At 42.0% G+C, this 16660-nt stretch overlaps 1 protein-coding gene across 2 annotated transcripts; it reads left to right on the forward strand.

Moving 5' to 3' along the window:
* The first annotated feature begins 554 nt into the window (after nt 1-554).
* On the forward strand, nt 555-15516 carry GYG1 (glycogenin 1). 2 transcript variants are annotated; one of them, XM_074878294.1, is made up of 8 exons: nt 555-631; nt 3783-3918; nt 5805-5979; nt 6381-6543; nt 10245-10371; nt 13562-13781; nt 14449-14499; nt 14715-15516. In XM_074878294.1, the coding sequence occupies exons 1-8, from the start codon at nt 625-627 to the stop codon at nt 14883-14885; spliced, it is 1050 nt and encodes a 349-aa protein (XP_074734395.1). In that variant the 5' UTR covers nt 555-624; the 3' UTR covers nt 14886-15516. The 2 variants fall into 2 exon arrangements, with proteins under 2 accessions (XP_074734395.1, XP_074734394.1); XM_074878293.1 differs by lacking the exon at nt 14449-14499.
* Nucleotides 15517-16660: the final 1144 nt, after the last annotated feature.

Here is a 16660-nt window from a genome sequence, read left to right on the forward strand (position 1 = left end):
CTCCTCCTCTCACCTGCTGACACAGCCTCCCCAGAGGTGCGCTTCCAACAGCACCCGTCCTGCCGACCTAACAGCGGCGGGACGCTGTAAGCCTCCGAAGGAGCGCACTCGCCTCGCACCTTTTCTGGGGCCCCTCCCGCCACGGCGCAGCCCCCTGCAGCGACCACCGCCCAAGGGCGCTGCCCGCCGCGCCCGGCCCGCGCTGCTCCTCCCGGCAGCGCCGGCCCCAGCTGCCATTTTGCGGCGGCGCCAGGGTCGGACGCCCAGCGCGCGCTTCCCTCGAGCGGCTGTGAGGCCGAGCACGCGCTCCCCACAGCCGGCTCCGGGCCGGGGAGGGGGCGTCCCTCCTTCCCCCCGCGGCAGCCCGAGGAGGGCTCGCAACCCCGGGGCGCTCCGCGGGCCGCGGGAGGCCGTTACAGCGCGGCCCCCCCCGCGGCCGAAGGAGGGATGACGTGCCACCGCCGCGAGAGACCATGGCGGAGACCCCACCCCGCGGCGGCGCGGGATTCCTTGGGGCGGGGCCTGCGCCCGCGGCCAGGGGCGTGCGGCGCGTGGCCCCGCCCCTATATAAGGGCCGGGCGGTGCGCAGCGCCCGGAGCGCGGCCGTTCCGCGGAGCTGGCACCATGGCAGGTCAGTGCGCGCCGACACACCTCCCCAGGACACCGGGCTGCGGCCGCGGAGCCGGTGCACGGTCCCCGCTGGCGGGGCGGGGGGCGGGCCGGGCCGCGCCGCGCCGCGCCTGGTCGGGGGGGGTGGCCCTGCCGGCGGCGGGGCGGGGGGGGGATGCGGCTGGGGCCGCTGTCGATTCGGCGTCGCTGCACGCCGCCCGCCTCGGAGCCCGGCCCAGGGCTCCGTCCCTGACGGGAGGGATGTGGCGGCGGGCAGGAGGGAATCCAGCCCTCTCCTGAAAGGCTGAAGGGCGCGTGTAACTTCGGTGCGTTTTGATACTTCGCAATGAGCAATTCCCTACCCCCTCTTCAAGTATGCCTTGGTTTTTTCTTCTGGATTTTTTTTTCCCCCGATTCTCATTTTACCTGAAGCCGTGGACGGAGTCGGTTCCCCTTTGAGATCTGGAAGGCTGTAGGAAGTCTAGTGCTCTGCCTCCCGATGCACGTCTTGATTAGATGCTCCTGTCTCTTTAAGAATCCTATAGTCAAAAAAAAAAAAAAAAAAAAAGTCGGATGTACTAGTACCTAACTCAGAGAACAGGGAAACACTTGTGAACTCCGGCTCTGCCTAGGAAAATGCGTCCGGGGGCAGTTTTAAAAGTTCTGGGGAAAGCACTCTAGTCCCCTCCTGCACGTGTCAGATGAAAGATTGCGCCTGGCTGAGTATCCCAGGATGCTCTCAGGCGTGCAGGGGCTAGTGCAAAGTGTACAGATACTGCAGCCTGTGAACTCGGCAGCCAAGGATGTCTCTGAAGTAGCTCGGTTTTGCCTGGATAAATCAATTACGAAGCTGTGCAACTGCCTCACGTTCTCTGTGTTGTTGCAGCCGCACTGTTACTAATAGTTCGGTATGTTTTAGGGAGTGACAGTGACTGCTGTGTGAACATGACCTGCTGTGGAGGAAATGTTTACAGAGAAGGGAGAAGGGGGAGAGATGGGAAGGGAGAACCCATGTAACAGCAATACTTGTGGCTTAGGTAGAATGGACCGGTCTCTTGCAGATGTAACTTCTATATTAAGCAGCAACTGGTCTTGCCTATTTTGTGGTATGGACTCATACGTAACATGTCTGCATGTGCTTTAGAGAAGGTATGAAATAGGACGTAGCTTATTCAAAACGTTGGAAAGCTGTACTGACTTGGATGCTCTACAAGTTGCCAGTATCCTCCTCCTGTCAAGCAGTCATAAAATTTCCTACTGCAGTTGGGATGTAATAGGGGGCTGCTTAGCCTTTACTCCATTAAATTGACATTATTTCTCTAAGACCTTTGTGTGCAGATAGTTCCAGTAGGATGAGGAGACGTGGTAGAAGTATGCCTGTTAACAGTTTAATGAAAAAGACTAGTCTTTCAGTGGCAAGGTCACTTTAAGAATTAGTCTTACACTTATGGGGAAAAAAACCCCCCACCAACATGAGCACAAGCCCACTGTGTCAACACTGGATTTTTAGTGAGCTGACTGTCAGCACAGAGTGGCAGACTTCTGTGTATTGAGTAGTTGAGGAGTAACATGCAAATTAAGTAATGAAAAATGCAGCCCTATTAGGAGGATGTTCACACAGCTTAAAATGCTACACACTCGCCATTTGTAAAGCTTCAAAGAAATGCAAAATTGTTCTGTAGATTTGCTGAATTATATGAACTATTTGAAATTGGTAGCTAAAGTGAACTGGGGAAAAAAAAATCTTTATTCCTGGCATTGTAGAAGCTTTTTTGAACTTTGTAATTGACCACTATAATCTAAATCCCTTGGGACTAGTTGGTTTTGCTGCTAAGCAAAATAGAAGGTTTTGTAGCTGTCTGTAGAGCTTGCAAACCAGGTCTGCAGAGCTTATAGACAATTATGGAATATGACTTTCTGTCATCAACTGTTAAAATGGTATTAAGTTAAAATGATCTTGATGATGACTGTCTCGACAATCTCTCTGAAAGTAGTGCAGTCAGTATTTTAATTTTACTACTAGACTTGATAGTTAGCCTTTAAGCGTACAGAACCCTCACTCTCAATCCTGATCTAACCTAGTTAACTTCTGTAAAGAAAAGAAAACACAGTTGCTAAAATAAATTTAAAAGTGCAAATCTACTCTTGAAATTCCTTAGGAAGAAACTATTTTGTTGATGGTGTCAAAAATGGCTTGGTGGAAAAGAGCACACTTTTTATATAAAGCGCTGTAGCTTGGAAAGGAGTACAACATGATTATAGTTAACAGGCCACATGACAATAGTTAACAGTGAACTGAAGAAGTTTAGAAGTTAGTTGTCTGCTTTTGTCAGTCCCACCCTGGCAGTTTAACACAACATGACAACTGAAAGAATGCAAAGCTTATATTATATGGCCTCAATTACCAGTATATGACAAAGCGATCCATCTTAATTTATTTTTAAAATACAGCTGGGGCAGAAGATTATACTGTATAGTAACAATCCAACCTTACCTCTTTTTGCTTGAAGAGCAAAAACTGTTGCTGCAAGTCTTAAATTGCTTATCGTATTACTGGTTACTTCCCATTTAAATCTTGCATTCTTGTGATAGAGCTGCAGCCATGGGTTGCAGAACAACTCATCTGCAAAATCCTGAGCTAGCAAAACTTAATACTGTTGTCCAAGATCTAATTTAATGCTTACTTTAATTTGAAAATGAAACGTAAGTTTTATGCTGCTCTAGCTTCAGGGTTGAGAGCTGAACCTAGAGTAACTCTACAAAACTACTGTTACTAACTTTAGACCAAATGCAAGCTCACTGACTCCCAGTACTTTTAGCTTAAAAATAGTATATTAATTGCCAGAATAAGGCTCTTCAAACCTTTTGGATTGTCTCTAACATTTGGCGTGACTTACTTAACCTGCGGGCAAACTGGAACTGGTTTTCTCTTGCAGCAAGTCTTGATTTTGTGTCTGTTACTGCATTTTGCCATGTGTCAAGTTAATAGCCAGTATAGCTATGCAAGCATAATCTGTTTCATTCAGCCATGTAGGCAGGCCCAATACACAGAGTTAAAGGGCACATCTTAGAGGTCTCACAGCATGATTACCTAACAATACTAGGTTTCTAGTATATTTGTCTCAGAATCAAGTAGTGGATCATGCTAACTTGACCAAGTTCATTTCTTCCAGACCAGTCTTTTGTGACTCTAGCCACAAATGACTCCTATGTGAAAGGAGCACTGGTACTTGGTTCATCCTTGCAACAGTACAGAACAACAAGGAAGCTGACTGCACTCATAACTCCTCAGGTCTCAGATCTTATGAGGTAAGGTCACTTATATACTTCAAACTGCCACAGTTCCTGCTGATGTGAAGGTTGAAAAATGGAAGTTAAATTCCTTAATAGTAACCTTCCAAAACTCTGGAATCCTAACAGCTAAGCTTAGCAGATTTCAACTTATCTAGAATTCTGTAAGTTCTTCAAACATGAAACTGGTTGTTGGGTTTTTTTTTCTTTCTTCCATACAATGAGTTAACAAATACTGTAGTTAGAGCACTAAACTGTGACTTGATATTCAACTGGATCTTTGCTCTTTCATAGTCCTACTTAGAACTGTCCAACAATACAATATTGCCTGTGCGTTCGTTAGTGCTGTGTGTATGCATGTGGAGGTGGGAGTAGGGGATTGGTATTTATTTGTCTTGCAGAAGCATTCCTGATTAAGATAATGTGACACAAGCTCTCTTGAAATCTAGCAGACACTTCAAATCAAATTTTATCATGAGAGAAGAAAATGAGCAGAACTAAAGTAGCACTGAGTATGTCAAATCAGCAGATCAACAGAGGCATCTCATGAGGTCACCATAGTACAACAAATTAACAGGCAACCACTTCCCACAGCCTCTCTAGAATAGTCTCAGTATGGAGTGGACTGGGTGCTCTTTCCACATGTAAGAGGAGGGTAAAAACCCAGTTAACTGAATAGCTGCATGAACTACAGATGGTAGGCCAAGATTCTCTACACAGGGAAGTTCTTCTGAAAAGATCTCTCAATTTATAGACAGTAGAGAAGCAGCTCGATAATAAATGGAGTGACTCTCCCTGGAGTCTCTCGGCAACTAAACAGCCTTATAGATATAAAGACATTACATATAGGAACATCCATTCTGGCCTATTAGGTGAGTGTGCTCTTTTAAGATGAGTCATAAATGTCTTTATATGCTAGTGCAAGCCAGCTAGTACTATGCCCTCAGACCAGTGATACCTACCGACCTAGTGGCGTAACTGGAACTGCCTCACTCTGCGCCCACTAACAAGATATGTCTTAAGTTCAGAAGCGACTGTCCATACCAAACTGTCAGTATAGACAGCCTTGCAAGGCACAGTTCTAAAACTCATTTACAAGCTCTGTGGCTCAAATTGTACTGATAATTAATTGCTGAGCATTCAAGATACACTGTAGAATAGTGAGACTTCACAGATGCTTCATATTTTAAGCAGCATGAACTCCTTAACCTCTCTTGAACTAAGAGAACTGACGGTAAAGTAAAGCTTGGATATCTGCCACAGGATTTCACTACAGTGTCTGAAAGTTTTTCACCCTTAGGTGAACATGATACTGGGTCAAAACACTGCTGTACCCACAGCCATTATTAAGTGAGTCTTTAAAACTTTATAGGATAAAGAAAGCTTTAGCAACTGGGTTTAATCAGATGTCCCTAACAGTCACAAATCCAGAACAGTGTTGTTGTAACTATTGCATAAACTTCTGTTTCAGCTCTTTAGAATTCAGCTGCTATCCTGCTCAAGCTACTCTAACAGCTTCCCATTTTTTTAATTGCCTGCTCAAAGTAGACTGTTAACTTGCCAAAAATCAGAGTGTGGCTGAAAAAAAGCTGTGCGGAAAATTTGTACTATGTAGCCATGACGTACTGGACTTGGTAGCAATGTGAGCTAAAGCCCTGCTTGTGGAAGAAAAAAAAAAAAACCCCAAACTTCTTTGTTTCCCAAAATGTGCCCATTACGAACTAGAAACCTTGAGGCAGGCAGGTGTCCTTGTGCGTGACAACACATGCAGTCAAGATTCTCTACCTGGCACAAGAAACACTGCCAGCTTCCCTGTTATTCCACTTCTTTTTATGGAAACTGTCACATGGTATGGTGCTGGCATAACAATAGAACTACCTCTTGGCAATTGACTCTTTCCCCAGGAGAGTGCTGGAAAAAGTCTTTGATGAAGTCATATTGGTAAACGTCTTGGATAGTGGGGATTCAGCACACTTGGCGTTAATGAAAAGACCTGAGCTGGGTGTCACACTAACAAAGCTTCACTGCTGGGAACTGACACAGTTTTCAAAATGCGTCTTCATGGATGCAGACACAATGGTTAGTGGTCATGTCTCATGGTACCTCTTAATGACCTGGTATGGGGGTTGTTGGATTTTTGTGGGCTGTTTCTGGTTTTGTTGTTTGGGGTTTTTTTTTTTGGAGCGGGGGGAGGAGGAGTGGTATATCTTTTTTTTTTTAAGAGAAGGGGCAATAGAGGCCTTTTTTCTATTTGGATCAGTAACTCTAAAAATGTATGTGCCTCTTTTTACCTAAATTAATTGTAACATAGTCTGTGGGGACTATCTCCATAAAGTATTGTCTTCCATAACACAAGATCATCGATAAGAGAACTTTCTTTCATGTCTCAAGGTGGATGTCAAAATCCATTCAAACACGATACCCCATTTCCTAACCTAAAAACCAGAAAACAATTTTTTTTTTACCCCGTTTACAACTAGGTTTTGTCAAATATCGATGAGCTTTTTGAGAGAGAAGAGCTGTCTGCAGCACCAGATCCAGGCTGGCCTGACTGTTTTAATTCTGGAGTTTTTGTTTACCGACCTTCCATTGAAACATACAATCAGCTGTTACAGTTTGCCACAGAGAAAGGCAGCTTTGATGGTATGTATTAATTTGTATTTCAATATAAGTTAGGCCAAAATGCTAATAGTGGTTGGGATGGCTTACACAACACAAAAGCAACGGCACAAAAACTATATCCTTCTCACCACAGAGGCTATCATTACAATATGTAGTAAACTTACTTTTTTCAGGCTTCATGAAATAAAAAAAACCCTAGGAGTTTGGGCTCAAAACTAGTAGCTGTAAGCATTAGTGATATAGATTCATGTAACAAGAAATCTTAAGATGGAGCAAGCACAGTGCATGCATTAGCACATGAAACAGCAGTACTATGCTTTATGCATTCCTAACACTCAGGACTTGAACGTTTTATGCTAACTCAAGTTGCTGTGGAAGAAGAGTACTGATCAACTTGAGTGCAGCTTCAAGAGAAACAAACATTTGAAGATGCAACTACCTCTTTGTATGCTCTGTGATAGCTTCCTGTCATTACAGGGTGGTGACTGTCTTTTTCCCAATATCAAGTGCACGTAGCCTTGGCTGCTTCCCACTATAGGTCACTTGGGATTGGCCGCTGTGCCAGATTTGAGAAGCCAAGTTCTGCTCTCCTGTACGTCTCCCAAATCTGTTACCACTGCAGTAAATGCACATGTCGCTTGAAGACTGCTATAGTTAAAGGCTTCTGAATGACACTCACTGCCTCCTGTCACTAAATTTCATTATGTAACTACTGTGGTACAAAACAAAGTCTAACTGAAAAAGCTACGGAAAACTACATAAATAAGACCACAAAATGGAACTCTTAATAGAAAGTAATTAGCCATCCTGTTGACTTACCTTTCAGTACTTTGTAAAAAGTAAAAATTCTAGATGTTACTCCTAGTCTGCAGAGTAATTCCTGTTCCTATGTGGCCTCCTAAAGAACATTAGTCGCAGCTGGATTCTTAATGCTACCATATGAATAAATTCTAGTGAAAATGAGTACTGCAGCATAATGAAGGGTCTGTCTGTACCTTGCTACTGACAAGGTAGCAGTCAGTAGCTCTGGGAGTGCTCTCAAATGTTAGGTGTAAATTGATCACCAGCTATGGCAAAAGCTGTAGCACAGTACTCAATTTTTGCATTTTAAAAACCCCAACCAACCAAAAAAAACCCAAACAAACCCACATCTGACTGTTGAGTAGCTCCAGGATCATGCAAGACTTGGTAAGTGTCTCCTCTGAGCTTTGTGCTTGACTGCTAGCAGAGCCATCTTCTAGGTCTAAGGCCCCTGTGCTTTAAAAGGATAGAACTGCTTCCACAATATACTTTCTGACTCAAAAACTCAAGCCACACGATGGTGAAACTTCCTCAGTGTCCTAAACGTGAAGCAATCGTTGCAGGTCTTAACAGCAAAAATGGTGGGTTATTGGTTTAGGTACCAAATTTCTAGAACTGTAATTTGTATTTCAGCTTTAAAATTTATTCTTTTGTTCTTAAATGGTAGCCCTGATGTGAGTAATGAGACCATGCAGACTTGCACTACCTGCATAAGCTGCTGCTCAGTTCATGAACTCGGGGAGAAAGGGGATCTAAACCTAAATCGATCTAGACCATAATAGAGGTTTCCAGGAAACTTTTTGTGAGAGAAACACCTGTGAAGGGTCGCTGCCCTTAATAGGACCCAGGGATGCAAACTCAAGCTCCCAGGGTATGCATAATTGAAGTCAAGCTCTAAACACCCCATCTGCAGTAGTAGTAACTAGGGAATGCAAGACCTTCCAGAGTGTTTAATGTTTATAACAGCAGACAGATGCCTCCTCTGTAATGCTGTTGTCTAGAAATGGTGGAGCACTGGCTACTTATGTAGACAACTGCTTTGTTTACGTGAACGAGGAATATGTCATGCAATAATTCTAGATACTATCAAAAATTAGTGGAGTTGGTTTTAAAAGAAATCTGGTAGTACTTAAGAACATTGCTATTCCTTTGACAATCCTTTGACTCTTTAGCCTGGGATTGGTTGCTTTTACATATAGAGATACAATGCAGCAGGACTGTATCTGTAGATAAGTAGCTAATGTAACTACTGCCTGATTCTTTCACCTTATATCTAAGGTCTCGTTTATACAAGACAACTGTTGAAGTCTGAACTGGGACAGCTGAATGTTGCTTTCAGTGGCTGCTTTGGTTCAAATGCATGCAACCTGAAAAAAGCTGAGTATGTAAAACAATCTGAGTGAGAGGAGGTCCTGTAGAATAAGTTAAACACATTGTTGCTGCCCCTTCAGTTATGAGCTATCTGTGCTGAGAGGGCACCCCAGACTTCCTTCTCTTGTAGATGATCTTACTGTTAACATATGCATTCTTAACACAGCATTAAGTTTAGAAGTGAAGATGAAACACAGCTGAGTAAAGACCAGGGGACTTGTCTGGTTTCTCTGTTCTCTTGTGATGGGCATGACTTCTTCAGAAGTGCTTTCCTGCCTTTATGCATTGGGAGGCAAGTCAGACGTTTGAAATTACTGGACTGAGTCTCTAGGCAATTTCTCACTCTGCAATCTGCATGTATGCTGACAGCTGTAACAGGATACTTAGAATTTATATTTGTCAGTGTGCTGTCTAAGTTTATGCCCAGTGTCTAGATAGTTCAGTTGCAAAAAGAAAATTCAAACAGCAATGAGGGTGTAAACCTTAGTACTGCCCTAAATCTAATCATAGGCCAGTCAAAAAAACCCTTCCCTGAGTCAGCAGAGACTGAGTGCTTTAGAAAATTAAAGATTAAAAAGAACATTTTTTTTTTTCTAGCTAAGCTATGCATTTACCTCCTCTTGAGCAATGCTACTTGTGAATGCAGTTACAGGTGAAGAAAGCAAATGGAAGTTGAGGGACTCCCTTCAATCTCCTCAATAAGAGGAACTATTGGAACTTAAAGACATTGCAGTATATTCACTACAATGAAGAATGTAGTAGTTTTTATTTCTCAGTAGGTGCTTATAAACTAGTCTGCTTTGGGCCAGACACCTTTCTGTAGCTACTCTACTACTGACATATCAAACAACTTCAGACTCACTTGACCTTGTTTCAGCTTCTACTTGCAAACTAAGAGGTGACCTCTCCCAACACAGTAGGTCTGGCCATAACTTATATTGCTATCCTTGCTTAAGGGTTAGTCAGCAACCTTTTAGTACAGAACTAGGAATGCCTATTGCCTGTTAAGGGATTTGATGATGTTTTACTGGAGTTCTCACCAAGACTGAATGTGCTTTCCTTATCAGATCACAGTGCAGGCAGATGGATCCAGGACTGCAGGTCTAACAGACTGCTGATACCCTAACTCTGGCATTGAAATGTTGGCCATACATCTGTAGGCATAAGTAATAAACCTAATCCTTGGCACTTGATCTTTTGAGCTACAGCTTTCCTGAAGCTGAACAGTACTCGGCTGTAAAGTCCTGGTTTTTGCTGCCTTATACAGCTTGAACTTAAGCTGTAAAAGAAACTGAATGGCAGGGTTTGTGAGTAGCTTGCTTTTTTTTGCAAAAAGTAACCCCACATACTATCTTTTTAATTCTCTGTGTTTTGGATTTTCAAAGGCTGCAAGGTTTACAGGGTTGTTCACAAATAGAACTCTAGTGCTCTGTGCCAAACTCCTACCGGACACGACAACTGCATTACCAAATCTTACTTAGTAGAGTGATTGAAAAAGATCCTAAAACAGCTTTCTGATGCTTGTAGCCCATTAATGCTTTTTCTTTCAGGTGCAGATCAGGGGTTATTAAACACCTTCTTCAGCAGCTGGGCAACAACAGACATGAGCAAACATCTACCGTTTATTTATAATTTGAGCAGCACTTCTGTATATTCCTACCTTCCAGCATTTAAAGCGTAAGTTCAAAATTCTAAGATGACTTTCAGAGCTTGTATAAACAATCTTCTTGTAACAGAATAAACAGTCACAATATGAATTTACACAATTTTTCTAAAGGGAGACCATTATTGTCACTAAAAGAAGGTATAATAGTTTCCTCTCAAAAAAAAAAGTTTAATACTAATTAAATGAATCACCTCATGATAAATGCAGGGAGAAAGCTGTATGTGGAGCTTAAAACCACTCGTCCCTGGTGGTAACACTGAAGCTGATTTAGAGTAAGCACATTTGACAGGTCACTTGCAAAAGGAAGAACCACTCCTCCAGTATGGGATACTATTACAGCTCTAACCAAAGGCAGTAACTCTTGAGTCAGCTCTGGAATCAACTTGAGCTGAACTTCAGCATGTCACTGGTGGTATTGTTCCCACCTAGGTAACTTGCCCTTTCCTCACTCAAATTCCTCAGGGTATTTCACAACCATTAGTTACAGTTCATCTAATCAACTAATACTATTGAAATAAACATGGTGAATAAAGACCTTGTATAAAGCTAGAAGTCTCTCCCAACAGTCTTTCTAGGTCTCAGACAGTTCCTTAAGTAGTAGCAAGATGGAACACAGACTGCTGCCAGTCACCACACCATTGCATGTTTCCTGTGTAAGGAAAACTACCCTATCCTCCCTAGCTAGCAGCACTAGATTTGGCATGTGAGTAAACTGTATGTCAGTGGCAGGGTCACTCAAAAGTATTATAACAAGCACAGGAGGAAGGTGGGGAAGCATGGGAAACTGAAATGTTACACAGAAACTGTTAAGAGCTGCATAAGTTGGAGGGGGGCAGGGGAAGTACCAATTGCATAAAAACAGTCTGATCTCTAAATGACATCAGGTTACTAGTGTCCAAAGCAGCAGCTATCATAAGCAGGGCTGTTGCTGGCTTAAGATCAAACTATGTCTTGTGATCAGAATACCATTTGAAATCCTGTCATGCTAAAAGTGGAACACTTATTTAAAGAAATATATGCAAGCCTAAGAATGACTAAGTAGTTGGATAGCGTTTGATAAGCTAACGTCTATTGTAACGTACGTCGTCTTTCCATGGCTGGCTGGTGGTTAGTCACATGACCTTAAATTTACAAATGACCTTGTTGCCACAAAAGACTAATTGGATCTGGGGGCTCCTGACAAAAATTCCATTTAACTGACTGAATCAATGGCCTAACTGAATTCAGCAGACCTTCAGAAGTAGAATGCTGGAAGTGCAGCCCTTTAAGTAGAATACCCTGCTCAATAGGTGGAACAATTTCCCTTGGTTAGATCAGCAGCTACACTCCTGATAATCAGCAGTTGGAATAAAGTGAAATTTAAACCTACTGACATCAATAGCTAAGTTTTTCGCAGCTTTGTACAGCGAGACTAGATTTCACAGCAGTCTCAGTAATCCTTTTTCCAAAGGAAAATGCCAATTCATGACAAATGCTCTCTAACTTCAAAACATTGATGAAGGACTTTTCTGGGAGATGGGGAAAGATGGATTAGTTGCTGAGGCCACTGTGGACATAAAGCTTCCTAACAGTTGAGCTTAAATGTCCAAAGAAAGTTTTGCAGATCTAGAAAGTATCTAGAAAGCAGATACTATAAACATTGTAGAAACTTGGCATCTGCCAACTGTTGTGCAGGTCTTAAGTGGACAGAATATTAGAACACACTTCTCCCTTTGCAGCAATTGTAACATAAAGCTTCTTAGGCATCCTCTAGCTTAAATAGCCTTGATTTTTTTTTTAAACAATGACCAGTGTCCTCAGCAGCAGCAGCCACCTCAGATGAAGAAATCTCAGGCTGTTAAGTAGGGCTGTGACAGCTAATAAAACTAAGGTAGTTCTCTTATGTCAAATCTTGACATATGGAGTTTAAAGTTAAATCCCAGGAACTGACCTCTTGGGCAGATTTTTTTTTCTTGTAATTAGTGCAAATACTTGACCTTGTTTCACACATGCATATATTTTCATTCTGCAGTAAGATCAGTTGTGCTCAAAACACTGAACATAAATATTGAAATACAGTTAAGGATCTTACAATAGTACAAAAATGTCAACCCAAATGCATACTGTCTTGTTTTGAATAATCTAAATTTTTTTGAAACATACCTGCATTGTCTCCATATGTAAAACTCCTTAAATGTCTGAGTCCTGGTCAAAATGACCAGGGTGTGGCTAACAATGTTAGACAAACTGGTTTGGCATTATTATCTATTTTAATAATGTTACTCATGTGTTGAGAAGAAATCCTAATGTGATATGAACTGAACTAGGTGAGACAGTCGCTGTTACTAGAGAGACTGGTATTGCTTGTTCACAAAACTGACTCAAGCTGAACTCCCATTCTATTTTTCTATGGTTCCAGAACTAAGGCTGTCTCTTTTAGTGTTCTTTACTTCAAAAAGGGGTGCATCTCATCTTAGTGGAAAAGAACATACTGGTAACATTTGGGACACAGCTAGAAGTTCATATTGAAAATGGATTTAAAATAATTTTTTAAAAGAAACAGAAAAAAAAACCCACTACCACCAAACCCACCCATGGCTAAACTAAGATTACTTAGGTTGGTTGTCTAGCAAGACCCTGCTGCACCACCATCACAAGTCCTCTGAAATGCGTGGGTTATAGAAAGCTATTATTTTGCAGGGGCACAGCCTTCTTGCAGCAGGGCCTTCCAATGATCCATTTCTATAGGGCTGTAAACCAAAAGGGTAACTCTTAACACTCACCCTTTTCTACATAATGCTTGTAATGCCTAATTATCTGGATCACTGACTTTGGAGTAGAATCTTTTTCACTTTTAAAACCAGTTCCGATTGCAACGGCTGCTTGAGACTGCTCTCTCCTGAGCTTTGGACATCACTCTACCTAAAGACTTGAGTTGGCTGTAAGTACTTAAATAGCCCAGACCATTAGGTTTTGGCTGTATTCTGACTAGTGTAATGTAGAAATTGTTTTGCATTTTTTTCTGTTGTATAGTGATGCTTTTGGTCCCAGTAGGCATTGGCAGTTTGATCATTTAGTGCTTAGCCTCCTAAATACATTAATATTTCTGTTTTCTGGACACTTACAGAAACTGCAGGTTATAAAAAAATGTTTGCCAGTCAAAACTCTTTGTTTTCTAGACACCTGCACAAACGGTGGGTTCTAACTTTTTCTGTCCAACAGGTTTGGTGCAAATACTAAAGTGGTGCATTTCCTCGGAAGCATAAAGCCATGGAACTATACATATGACTCCAGAACAAAAAGCATAAAAGGCAACATGGACGACCCTAAAATAGTTCACCCAGAATTCCTCAACATGTGGTGGGGTGCCTATATAGCTAATGTTTTACCATTACTAGAACAGCATGGAATTGTTGAAGAAGCTACTACAGGTGTAAACATGGTACGTGCTTTAATATTCTTGTACAAACTACTTAAGTATGGATGACAGGTTCTTTACCATTCCACTGATTTCCTTTCCCGCTGCCCAACTCAAAGCATGGGTGTGGTTTAGTTGGTGGGATGCAGGGGTTTTTGGTTTTGTTCTCTTAAGCTTGGAATAAAAAAACACTACAGAAGAGAAGCATGCTATAGGGGTCTTGAACTTAGCTGTCTGCTTGCCCAAAACAAACTATGTGAAGAGCTAATGGTGCACCAGAAATTATGCTGTAGTAACTTCTTTAATATATACAGAGAAGGGCCCTAAGAAACTCTTAATGTGTTGCAGCCAGTAAGGTTCTCAAGCAGAACCACCCCAGCTCAGCATGCAGTGTGTACATACAGACCTTGCATGGTGAGCAGATCTAGGTAAGTCTAGAACTAGAGAGTGAATACAAACATAGGCTGGCAGTGATGAATCCCAGTACTTATCAAGGCCAAAGTAATGCTATGCTTCTAACTCTAGTTCTCCTTCACAGAGTCTAGTAGCTTGCATCTGACTGCAGACTTTAGTCTTAGTATAGTACATGGGCCAGTTTAAGTTCTCAACCTTTCTAAAACCAAAGTTACTGATCCCTTAAGATGTGCTTTCTCTTGTTTATCTTACATTTTTTCTAATGAACTATTTGCAGCTATCAGGCTTGGTCTATACTCTGGCTTTCTCTTGTGGCTTCTGTAGAGAGGTATGAAGAACTTAAACTTTTACTTTTTTTTTCCTCCCTGCTAACTTCTGTAACTCTGCTTTGTTATTTTGCTAGGAAAGCTGCACAATCCCTGCCCATTGGCAATGCTTGCTGCTGCGCATGAGAACGTCTACTTCGTTGTCCCATTTTAAGACCTGTTGCTCGCTTTAGCTATGCAAAGTATTTCTGTATTTTTACTCTGCCTTTCCTTTTAGGCAGAGGTTACAGAGGCAGTGTCCCACATATCAATATCAGCACCATCACCAGTATTACCAACTGTATCTTCAGAAGAACGCAAGGAACGGTGGGAACAGGGCCAAGCTGACTATATGGGAGTGGATTCCTTTGACAACATCAAGAAGAAACTTGACACCTACCTTCAGTAGAAGTGCCTGTCTCAACAGTGGTGATGCAAGGACTTGTTCCAGAACTAACAGCTAGAAAGGTGTAGATGGTGGTCAGTTACACTTGCTAGTAGCTTGATGAAAAACTTCTTGGCTGAAGGCCTCTGCAGTGCTACAGATGAAGACTGAGCAAAAGCTAGGAAGCAGAATTCCTTGGGCCACCTGTAACTGCCCAATTTCCAATTCTACCTACTAGATAAAACCAGGTATTTTCAGCTTAAATTTTCTTCTGTTGTGATCAATTGGCTCAACATATTCCTTGAAACTGGGTTTGTTACCTCACCTCATTAAGGTGATTAGCATTGATTCCTTTGCTTGCTGTTTTAGATGTAAAATCTAATTCATGGGATTGCTCATACACTAGAGTGGTAGCCATTCTGCTTTACCATAAATGTATTAAGGTCACTGGGATACACACAGATGTAACAGTAATAGCACTGCTTTGCTCTTCCAGTCACAATTGCACTGAAGTTTTGACCAGGTTCTTACGCACAGTGCCTACAGCATGGCAGAATGCATTTTTTCAGTTCTGTATACTATGGGACTAGTAAACCGAGTTTTATCTGTTACTTGCAATGTTACACTTGATACAAAAATAAAAAGTTGTCATGCATTTCTGGCTGCCCTAAACTCTTGAGCAATTAAAAAAGAGGGAGCTCTGACAGTCTAACTAAAATATTCAACAGGTATAACCCTTAAGCTTTCCTAATGCTGCTCTAGCTGACAGTAGCAAATGTCCAGGTTTTTTTACCAACAGCTAAAGACTACTTACTGATCATGAAAAGCAAAAATAAACTCCAAACCACCAGAACACTGTGGTTTTTAACCACCTAAGTAACTGAACAGCTTCAAATCAGACAGGACTTTTCTGTTCTCAGATTTGACCTTTATCTGTTTCTGTATACATTAACTGCTTTTGGGGGAGAGACCTTAACTAGCCTGACTAGTTAACTAGTACTGACTCCATTAAGTGTTTATGTGGCTTTGGAACATGGAAACCATCTAGGAAAAAATGATACTAGTAATTGTTTTCGTCGTCATAACTCAGCTACTCTGCAAAATGCCAGCATATTTTAACACAAGTAAGGATGTAGCTTAGCTTGCCACTGAAATTGAAATCCTCATGGAATTTTGACTTAGAAAGAATGAACAAAGCCAACTCATTCATAATCAGGAATTATTTCTTCAGTTTATCTCTAAACATCAGCATCTGAACCACAAAAACCCAAAGGAAGGTTAAATTTTTGACCAGGTGTAGCTCTGTTCTCTTGTTCTGCCAACTTTCCAGTGACCACCAGTTACTAGGGTTCATGCTGTCTTTTGTCATTCATGTCTTTTTAATTCTTTCTCCAACACACCTAAACCACACTTTTCTCCATAGCTAAGATGCTGGCTCCCCAAAAACTCCATCAGCTTGTTAGGTTACATATTCTGAATTCCCTTCTCACTCCTTCCCTTGGCTCCTTGTTTCTCCAAACATCAGACATCTTTCCTTTATTTCTCAGTCCTTTTCCATTTCCTATGTTTGCAATTCATCTTATAATCAGCTGGCTGGTGTTCCAAGATGTAAGAAAAGGTGAAAGGCATTAGAAGCAAATCAGAGTCCATTTCTTTGCTGCCAAATACACTTCCTCAATCTAAACTGAAACAGTAGCCTCTGCCTCCAAATTCAAAGTCTGAGCATTACAGGGAAGGCAGCATAGTGTTCAGAAAACATGTAACAGAAGACCAGAATCAAATGCAAAGAGATAGAAGGA

This window comes from Strix uralensis, chromosome 9 (genome assembly GCF_047716275.1).
Source record: "Strix uralensis isolate ZFMK-TIS-50842 chromosome 9, bStrUra1, whole genome shotgun sequence".
Classification (NCBI taxonomy): Eukaryota; Metazoa; Chordata; class Aves; order Strigiformes; family Strigidae; genus Strix; species Strix uralensis.